The sequence below is a fragment of the Alosa alosa genome, chromosome 21, assembly GCF_017589495.1.
Source record: "Alosa alosa isolate M-15738 ecotype Scorff River chromosome 21, AALO_Geno_1.1, whole genome shotgun sequence".
Lineage (NCBI taxonomy): Eukaryota > Metazoa > Chordata > Actinopteri > Clupeiformes > Clupeidae > Alosa > Alosa alosa.
The window spans coordinates 7,071,870-7,082,827 of NC_063209.1; the positions used below are offsets into that span (position 1 = coordinate 7,071,870).

The following is a 10,958-nucleotide window of genomic DNA, read 5'->3' on the forward strand; positions in this document are numbered from 1 at the left end:
CACACACACAAACGTGCACAAGCAGTGCCATTTGGCTGCATAACACTATGTGCTCACATACAAGAAAGGCATAATAAGTAGGGGTGCACCGATCCGATATTAAGATCGGATATCGGCCCCGATATTGACAAAATAGCTGGATCGGGGGAAATTGAGCAGATCCATGGGCCGATCTGTTAGCCTACTTCAATTTCCTGGACTGAGCCGTGGCATCCTGTACACACAGCGCGCAACTCGCCTTTTGCTGCCACTATTTAATTTAGTGTTTGTCATTAGGCTACATCATTGTCATTACGGTTTGCCAGGCTTTATATTTCTGGTTTACTATTCATGATGTTATTAACCACCATTTGCCATTGATTAATTACGATCTGCATGGGCTTTTGTGCCATTTTTAGGCAACAAATGAAATGTGTGATGTTCAACACAAAATACTCAAACCAAATACATTGTCATTTTCATCTCTTATCTGTATAAACTTTGCCTTGTATCAAGAAATGCAAACGTTCACACTGGCTGTTGAAATCTTCACTACCATTCAAACTCCATGTGAACTTCATAGGTTGTCATGAGGAAACCGGACTGCACCACAATGGGTATGTTTCGAGGGTGATTAGTGATGTAAAACATTTTGGTAGTGGTGTTTTAATGTATATCACTAGCTTGGGATTTTTATCTGCACAACGTTGTTTTTTGGTGGAAGACAAATGTTGTGTGTTTTATGTTTGCTTATTAGATTTATTATTTGGTAATAACTGTGAACTTGAATTTGAATGCTGCTCCAAGTTGCTGCTGGTTCACAATTTTTTAATGTATAATATTGTTGTAATTGTGTAATATTGCAACAATAATAATAACAACAACAACAATAATAATAATAATAATAATAATAATAACAACAACCAATTACATTTATATATTGAAATAAGTGTTATTGTGTTACATTTTGTCTTAGGAAGAAATGTTTAGTTAGGGAGAGTAATGTTTAAGTCACGCCTGATGCCTTTAGTCTCTTCCACATGGTGAGGTATATTTTAATTCAACAATGGTATTGGATCGATATCGGGTATCGACCGATATCGGGTATCGACCGATACACAAAGCTCAGGCATCGGTATCGGTATCGAGACTGAAAAAGCTGGATCGGTGCAATAATTTCATATAAATATAAAAAGGAGAAAGGAGAGCGAACCTGAGGAAGCCAATGGCAAAACACTTTGTTCGCTCCTAATAAACAATTCCTTACCTCAGACTAGTGTGGAGCGATAACATCTACTTTTAAAAGCCTAAAATCTAGTTCTTTTAGCTGGTACCCATTTACTGACTATTACAATGGTCAGCAAAATAAATGTCATTCCACATTAAACAGTGGGAAAACACATTAAGTCTAATTGAGACCAACTCATTTAGAGACTAATGCAGAGTGAATCAAATGTGATGTGTTTTTGATGTTTGCTATGCATTTATTTAAAATGAACATATGGAAGTAATCATAATGGAAGAAATTGGTAATGACTTTGCTTCTCACCAAGAGTCTGAACCTACAGAGACAAAACCTGGAATTACATATGCCTCGTCTCATCACCTACACTGAAAAACCAGCACTGACAAAAACGGAGATGACATGTATATTTAAGAGCCACCACACGATGAAGCAACTTAAGTGAGTGTAAATGGATGGCTGTAGAGACTCTTGACTTCAGGGTACGTTCAGAGCGGCACAGGCCTGCAGTCACAGTGTGAGAGGCTCCAAGCAGGCCGGCTCGCCACGCTATGAGGCAGAGGGGATAATTGGAACCCTGGGTGGAGGAGCTGCTCTCTTTTTGGGAGGCCTCTCGCTACGCTTGTTCGGCGGCAACAAGTGTCGGCGGTGTCGGAGATGAAGCGGCTCTTTTGTGCGCGTGGCTTGGAGGGGTGTTGAGAGGGGCTGGTGGGGCGCGCCAGTCATGCGCTCCTCAAATTGGTGGTCTGTGCTCTCGCCAGAACGAGACAACCATCAGAAGTGCCGCAGTGAGATTCCACGCCTCCGGCAGCCCAACATGTCCCATCTGCCCAACATCTCTCCCTCTCTCTTGCTCATTCTGCATACGCTCCTCTCTCTCGTTTTTTGCCATTTCTCTCTCTCTCTCTCTGCCGCCTCCCCTCTCTCCTTCAATACTTTCTTCTCTCTCTTTTAAAATTCTTCTTTCTCTCATTTTTTCTCTCTCTTTTAAAATTCTTCTTTCTCTCATTTTTTTTTATCCCTCCTGGCCCCTTGCTGATCCTTACGTTTTGCTCTGGCTCACCACCAGCTAATTTGTCTCACCTCCGCACCTCCATCTACCTCCCCCCTCTCTCTCCCCATCTCTCTCTCACTCTCTTCAGCTTGCTTCTCTTTTATCACATTCTGTTGCTCTGCGCCCTCCTCCTTGTTACTGACCCCCCAGACTGTGATATTAAAAGAGAGTGAGTGAGAGAGCGGCATGGAAAACAGACGAGATGAAATGGATGCAAATAAGAAAAGGCTTACCTCCACCTCCGCCCAGCAATGATTTGTTTGCTAAAAAGACAAAGAGAAAAAAGACTGATTAGATTGTGAACATATTTGTCATTTTGCAAACAAGATGCACGCTATTGACAAGACAATCATCAAAGGCAACTGACATTAACCCAGGCTACCCTCTCCCAAACCGTCTGACCTTTAGAGTATGGGGTCAAACATATCGAACTTTAGATGCTCACGACTCACAAAATCAATGTCCTTTTCATCAATGCAGTCAGGAATATTGTCAAAGATCTATTGTACAACACAATGCATGCATCTGTTTAAGTTTTGCTAATTTTTGTCTTGGACAATAACAAATGAGTGGACAAAATTGAAGTCATGTTTTAAACAACAGCAGAACAAACAAAAATAATCAATTCAGACAGTGGGTTTAAGACATAATGTCTTATGACAAGTGGCTTCTAGTATCAATGAACATTGCATTGTGTTCTTGCCCGGGATAAATTGGAGAAACAACAAGTAATTAATTTTGACATTAAGCCCTCAGCCACAAGAGAGCTGTTCTGAATGTGAGGGTTTATGATCAGCGACTGGACGAATAAATTATGAACGAGCAATTTGATAGCTGATTAACAGTCCCACATTAGAAATTCATTGGATCTGCTGAAGACGAACATAAAAATGGCGACACGAGTTTGCTTCACTGTGCCAGCCATAAAGCCAGAGCTCATCCAGGAAGAGCAGTTTAGCCAAACTGCTCCTGTCCATATGTGCAATTATACATGTGCTTCCGCAAACACACACACACACACACACACACACACACACACACACAAAGACATGTACAACCACACACACATGCACAACCACACACACAGACACACACCCATAAAGACATGTACAACCACAGACACATACACAAACATAAACACACACACACACACACACACACGTGAAGATGTACAACCACACAAACACACACACACAGTTACTAAGAGAGGCACACGAATATGGATAGAGGGGTAACCATAGCAACCCAAAGCCCAAAGGTTTGTTACTGAAACCTAGTTAATTACACAGAGTGTCTGGGAAAGACGAACAGAAAGATGTTGAGAAAAAGAGACAGAAAGAGAGACAGAGAGAGAGAAGAGATTAGAGTGAAAAAGAGAGGGATGACAGGGAAAGAGGGAAGAGCGAAAGAGTAGATACATTTTGCCTCTCTCCCCATCTGCCTGTCAGAGGGAAAACGACATGAGGAGAGATAACAGGGAGAGAGGGGGAAAATCAGAGGATACCAAGGAAAGAACAGAACAAATAGAAACTAGGGAGAGAGAGAGACAGAGAGAGAGAGAGAGAGATGGAGAGAGACAGATCACAAATGACAACAACGCAAGGCAGTTAACTGTTGATACCCCAGGGAAAGGGATTTGCCATCTGTCAAACCCCTTCCATGTGCTCTGCTCCCCCGGATATGGGTGGAAGATGGTTACACAGAACACCCAGCGGGGCAGCAACATGACATGATAACAGTGTCAGGTGAGGGGTGAGTTCACTAACCACTCCATCTCTAATGACTTAAACTGAGACAGATTGCAAAGCCGATCCTCCCATTCACTGGGGACTAAGCCGCTAGGTTGTAAAAATGCCACATTTGATGATACTCCCCAAAGATTGCAAAATTGAGGAGAAATTATTTATACTCGCTGGCAATATTTCTTCCCCAAGAACAGCAATTAGAACCTTGTCAGGATCAGCTGAATTTATAAAGGGGGAATATGAAAATACACAGACCACATGGGAGGGCAAAGAAACTTGTGTACACACACACACACACACACACACACACACACACACTACCTCCACACACTTGGTGACGCAAGCATACACACACACACACACACAAACACACACTGAATGGAAAGAGGTACGGAGGAGGGGGTGGAAGAAGGTAGGGGAACACAGATGGGACTGAGAAAGAGAGCGAGAGGGAGAAAGAGAGAGAGAAAGAGAGAGAGAGAGAGAGAGAGAGAAAGAGAGAGAGTGAGAGAGGGAGAGGGAGAACGAGGGAGAAAGGGAGAGGGAGTGCTTGATTTCTGGGGCCATCACTAAAGGAGGAGAATAACACAGAGGTCCTTGCTGCATCACTGAGGTAGGAAAAGCAAACGATTTTCAAGTTCAGACAGAGACAGAGAATTTGAAAGAATGGGAGCGATCGAGTGAGTGAGAATGCTGAGAGAATGTGAAAGAGTGAGTGACTAAGACTACTTTTTGGTCAAAGCCTTTCTCTGAAAAGAATCAAGACAGAAAAAAAGGAAAAAAGTGAAAAGTAACTGATGAATGGTTGGGTCAAAAAAAAAATGAAATGTCAGATGGCCACTGGTGTGAGAGAGATAAAGAAATCAGCAGTGGGATCAAGAGAATTTTAAAGGAAAAGATGTGAAGTCTCAAAGATATACCGAGATCACATAAAACTTATGCACTGGAAATGGCTTTCTCTGTAGCACATTATGCTGGACATGACTTCTGCTAGTTTTTTATCAGTCTGAATAACTGTAGGGAACAATCATACTCGTGCCAATATTATTTCTTTACCACCTACGCAACTATGTACACATTAGGAAAATGAAAGGTACAGTAAATATTAAGTAAGGCAGTTCCTCCCACCCCATCCTTGCCTCCCCCCACCCCTCACACCCCACTCCTTGTCTTATTTTCTGGTTCTCTCGCTCGCTCGCCTCCAAATCCCAGAGCCCCACCGCAACCTGTTTGTTTTTGCGCTTCTCTTTCCTACTCGTGTCAGATTGCCATCCAATACGTTTCACTTTTGCCTATTCTTGCTGTTCATTCTGGCACAATTGGATTGTGTGTGTATGTGTGTGTGTGTGTGAACTGTTTTTTTTATTTCTATCATTCACAATGCATGTCTACACAGTACAGTATGGCAAAGGAAGATCAAGATAGAGGCATGTATAACACTATAGAGTGTTTATGTGGGCAGGATTCAGCAGTCTCTCTCCTACATACATGCACATTCCACATTCCTCAATATGTTCAAGCAGAGGGTCAAATTAACTTGTGAAAATAAATATAACACTGGACAATGGAGGGTAAATATTATCTGAGCGGAACTGAGATAGCCAGAACTACAAATGAGCTATTAGCAAAAATAACAAGATGCTGGAGGAAGTGAGCAGAGCAGGGAATATTTGAACAGTGTGTGGCCACGGTGTGTGTTTGTGTGTGCAAGAGAGTGTGTGAGTGTGTGTGTGAACAGATGTCTCCAATGTCTGACACACTCCACCATCCTGCTGGCCCATTGGCACACTGACACCTCCTGCTACCACACACACGCATGCACACCAACAAACAAATAAACACACACACACACACACACACACACACACACACAGCTATAACTTGGAGGGCATCCATTATCTGTATAAACCGTTAAACCATCTCAAAACAAGAACTCATCTCAAACATCTCTACAATAGTGTTACAGCAAAACAATCCATGTTATTCTTTTACGATTTACATCCATGCAATTGTATGGCTAACAATGGAGTCAAATAAGGTGAGAGTTATCACACACAGAGACATCTACAGTAATCTACTTCAACTAATGCAATGGTTTCTGCATTGAATTAACAGTAATCCATAGCAAAACAAAAACACCCAGGGCTCTATGTGTCCAAAATGCTGGATAATCAAATGCTGGGATATGACAGAGAGCAAGTGTGTGTGTGTGTGTGTGTGTGTGTGTGTGTGAGAGAGAGTGAGAGAGACAGACAGACAGACAGAGAAAGAAAGAAAGACACGAGAGAGAGTCAAAGACGCATATTTTAATAGTGTAAGAAAAGGCTAGCAACACAGAGAGTGAAATAAAAAATAATAATTTGGCGTCAGTGTTGCGTTTTGCTAACCAAAGTTCACCCAAATTCGCTTTACATGAGGACAGAAGAGAGGGTGGAGGCGTGGGCGCATCGCGCTGAGACTGGGGGAGAGTCGCTGAAGCGCTGTTCATTCGGAATTCGAGTCCTGTGCGAGCGGTCCAGCGTCTTTCTGACGGGCACGGCAATTTCTGAGGAGCTACCAGACCAGCGATACCTCATGCAACAGCCAAGGCAAAAAAGACATTTCAGACAGAAGACAGAGAAATCAGCGGTTTTAAAAGGTACGCTGTTGTGTTTTTTTTTTCCTTTACTCAACCACTTTCAGCGTTTAAAGCGCCACTTGTTTTCTCATGGATAACACTATGCCGCCAGTCCTGGCTATAGAGAGGCATTGTTTAATTTGCCCTGGATCATGGACCGTGCGTCGGAGATATTAGACTGGAATGACAAATGCAGGTTTAAGGACAGGATTTCAGGGCAGTGAGGACAGAATTTCAGGGCAGTGAGTCTTGGCGTCCTTTTGGAGCCATATACAGGGCAAAGATTGCAGCTCGTGTTTAAATCGATTCACGATTTTCACATAATACTGATATTATTATGCCACACTCACGGACAGCGGACGACTGAATAGTTCTGCTTGGATTGATGTTGAATTGTGAGATGTGTGGCGCGCACATAGACCATTGGATCTACAGTAGTATGTATGGGACGTTAGCGCGCGACTCAGTATGCATGTGTGGGCGTGAGTGCGCGTGTGCTCAACACGTACTGTACTGATTGAGAACCGGGAGCAGGTTTTGCGGGTCTAGATGATGATGATGGTGATGGTGGTTGTTTGTTTCTGTGCGTGTGTGTTTGAGAGAGAGAGAGAGAGAGAGAGAGAAAGAGAGAGGAGAGGGAGAGGTAGGGAGTGTGAGTGTGCTGTTACAAAAGGGTCACGGGTCTGTTAACACATATTAAGCCGTATATGTATGTCAGTGACAATGAGTAAGAAGTTTATCACCTGATTATTTTCCAAAAGTATGAGTGTCTACAGGGCATAATACAGACCAACTTAATGGTTATCATTAGCCATGCCTTCATCTCCACTCTCCACATCACTCCTTCATGCCCAAAGCATTGGAGAGAATTTTAAAGAGTGAGAATGGATTGATTGACAAGCTCTCATTCCCTCATTTAATGCCACATTTAAACTCCCCCTCTCCCATCTCTACCTTCCCATTAAACTCTCTACACTTCCCCTGAATTTATGATACAGGAAAAACATCTACGAGAATATTACCCAGTACAGGAACAAGGAGTTATTATACAAAGATTAATTAATGGTACAAGAGAATCAGACCCCCCTCCCCTAGCGCTCTAACATTTCTTGTATGCCACTCAAAGGAGTCCTGACAAATATCTTTGGGAAGGGAAAAAAGGAACTGCCAGAAACGGAGTAGAAAGATTCGACAAAACTGGGGCAGCTGTTGCTTATGTAATAGACAAAGTAACAGAGAGGGGCACATTAAAAGAAATGAATTTTCACATTGTGGTGAGTGTGTGTGTGTGTGTGTGTGTGTGTGTGTGTGTGTGTGAGTGAGAGAGAGAGAGAGAGAGAGAGAGAGAGAGAGAGAGAGAGAGAATGAGAGAGAAAAATAGAAAAGTTAGAGTGTTCAGATGTGTCCTTGTCTGCTGATGATGACATCCCCTCTTCCTAGTATTGCTTGCACACACACACACACACTCCCACACACATACAGAGACTCTCTCTCTCTCTCTCTCCCACCACATGCACAAACACACATACAAACGTCTTACTACTTTCTTTTGTTCTTTTGGGTGACAGCCAGAAAACAGTGGGAATTTTGTTGATTGGCCAGTGTTCATCGACCATCATCATGCCAGCTACGTGAGGACACTTGATCTCAGTCACACACATACAGTACACACACACACAAACACACACACACACACACATACATACAAACACACACACACAAACACACATACTGTACGCACACTTAACTGCAGGGCACACAAATGCATTGCCACCCACCATCATGTAAGCACGTGCTGGTACCACAGAAACAGCATGGGAGCTAGCCGTTTCACTCTCACTCAAAACCTCTCTCACAGATGTACATATGAAGATGAATACACACACACGAAAGCAAGCAAGCAAGCACACAGACACCATGCTGTAGCTCCTTAATAAACAGTTCAACTGTCATGATTCGATGCTCCAGGCAACGCCTTCATGCACATTTTTTGATGTGCTCAGAAAATAGAAGTCACATCAGCGCTGTGCACAGACCCTGGACCCAGGAGATCTAGAGGATCCAACACATCCAGTGCAGTGGCAGGGATTAGCCAAGAGAAATGCACACGCGCACACACACACACACACACACACACACACACACACACACACACACACACACACACGCACAGAGGCCTCCGATTACACAAGCTCACAGGGGCCTTACAGTAAGAGACTTCAGATTAAAATGTTAGTCACACAGCGCAGTCAGAGAGATAGGGGAGAGGGGCGAGGAGACGAGAGAGAAAGGGAGAGAGGGGCGAGGAGACGAGAGAGAAAGGGAGAGAGGGAAAACAGGGGGGAAAAGAGAAAAAGGAGGGAAAGACATAAAATGGCAGGAACAGGAAGAATGAGTGAGAGAGAGAGAGAGAGAGAGAGAGAGAAAGTGAGTATGTCTGTGGAAAGTCGGAGAGAGAGAGAGAGAGAGAGAGAGAGAGAGAGAGAAAGGAGTAATGTCTGTGAAAAGCATTGAGAGAGAGAGAGAGAGAGAAAGTGAGCATGTCTGTGGAAAGAGCTGGAGAGAGAGAGAGAGAGAGAGAGAAAGCGGAGTATGTCTGTGAAAGAGAGAGAGAGAGAGAGAGAGAGAGAGAGAGAGAGAGAGAGAGAGAGAGAGAGAGAGAAAGTGAGTATGTCTGTGAAAGAGCATGAGAGAGAGAGAGAGAGAGAGAGAGAGAGAGAGAAAGTGAGTATGTCTGTGAAAGAGCGTGAGAGAGAGAGAGAGAGAGAGAGAGAGTGGATGAGAGAGGGTGCTAGTCAGATTAGGGCTTCCAACCATCCCAGATCAGTGGCATTTAGCATGAAGGCTAAATCTCCAGCCCAAAAATACCACAGGGTGGGGGAAACCACAGCTCACATTTGGCATGAATGTCATTGTCCCAAATTTATTATTTATTTATTTATTTATTTATTTAACCCCATGGAGTGAAAGTCTATTTTAATCTGCTTGCGAGTATCAGAATGGGGGAAATGCACAGCGTGAGCGTGAGCGTGTGTGTGTGTGTGTGTGTGTGTGTGTGTGTGTGTGTGTGTGTGTGTGCGTGCGTGCGCTCTTGGCCTGTTCCGGCCCTGCGTATGTCTGAAAGGCCTGTGTGGAATCTGGGTGCAGCCCTGGAAGCATATCAGTGCTTCATGTGGCAGGGCTGACGGGGACGTGGTTTGCCTGAACCCCCCAACCCCCCAACCCCCCCACTACCCCCTGCCGCTCACCCCCCCCACCGAGTGGCCCTCATGTCAGCCAGGGCCAAGGGCTCCGTGGGGCTGCTGGTGATGAGAGCTTTGCCACTGATGAGCAGCGACACGACAGAGAGAGAAAGAAAGAGAGAGAGAGTGATAGAGAGAGAAAGAAAGAGAGAGAGAGAACGAGTGATAGAGAGAGATTACCCATCATGCATATGACGTGATGGCGCATGTGATGATGAATGGCGAAAAATGTCCTGTATTTCCATCAGAAGGAACACAAGCACGGAAAGTGTAGTCGCATGAACGTATAGCAGAGAGCATACACTGTAAACACATCCTTCCATCCATACCCAGATGAGATGCACGCACAGACACACACACACACACACACACAGTAAACACACACAGACACACACATGGAGAGATTATTAAGAACAGGTGATAATTACTTTCAGTATTGCACAATGGTTCTGGTAGTGGGCCATCAACTAATAACAGCTGTGCCGGTGAAAATACTAAGGTTGTAATTGGAATGTCTTTTTTGTGCATATCGGTGTCCTTCAAGAGAACTGAACTGGCAGGCAGGCAGAAGAGAAAAAAGGAAGCGTTTTAAAGTTGCATTAAAAGTTTTAAGGTTGCATTCAAGGAAACAACTGCTTTGAAATTAAAACTTTCAAGATCATAAAGATTTCGCAAGGGCCGCTTATTTGGTTTCACTATAGTCATTTAGAAAACACATATCACTGGTGAATGTAGTCTCTAATTATACCCATAAGAATATAAATTTTATGCATGCACAGGTTGGTGGCACGGATAAGAAAGCCACAAACTCATGTTATTTCATAAAGTTAATTGCCTTAATTAGCAAATCAACCCAAATGATAGGTTTCCACGTTCTGTGGTTGGATTTGCATGACTTTGAAAAGACCCTCCAGATGCAAGATCTCTAAATCCAGCATTTGGACTAATTTAATTTTGCGGTCAGCGGTCCTTATCAATATAGATGTTACTTAGCAGCTGAAGGTTCAGAGTATCTTCATAAAGCTACCTCTATATTATGTAACACTGCAGCCTTGTCTATACAGGAACCACTGCTCCC

General features: G+C 43.6%; 2 protein-coding genes across 3 annotated transcripts in view; one reads left to right on the forward strand and one right to left on the reverse strand.

The window, feature by feature from the left end:
• The window catches only part of macrod1 (mono-ADP ribosylhydrolase 1), a 59,355-nt gene that overhangs the window by 20,072 nt on the left and 28,325 nt on the right, over window positions 1-10,958 (reverse strand). For both annotated transcript variants that reach the window (XM_048231104.1, XM_048231103.1), the window contains exon 4: window positions 2,510-2,539. In XM_048231104.1, the coding sequence (XP_048087061.1) occupies window positions 2,510-2,539 (30 nt within the window). The remainder of the gene's footprint in view (window positions 1-2,509; window positions 2,540-10,958) is intronic.
• The window catches only part of flrt1b (fibronectin leucine rich transmembrane protein 1b), a 23,254-nt gene continuing 18,822 nt past the window's right edge, over window positions 6,527-10,958 (forward strand). Inside the window, exon 1 of the mRNA XM_048231101.1 lies at window positions 6,527-6,659. The gene's annotated coding sequence lies outside the window, so the exon portion shown is untranslated. The remainder of the gene's footprint in view (window positions 6,660-10,958) is intronic.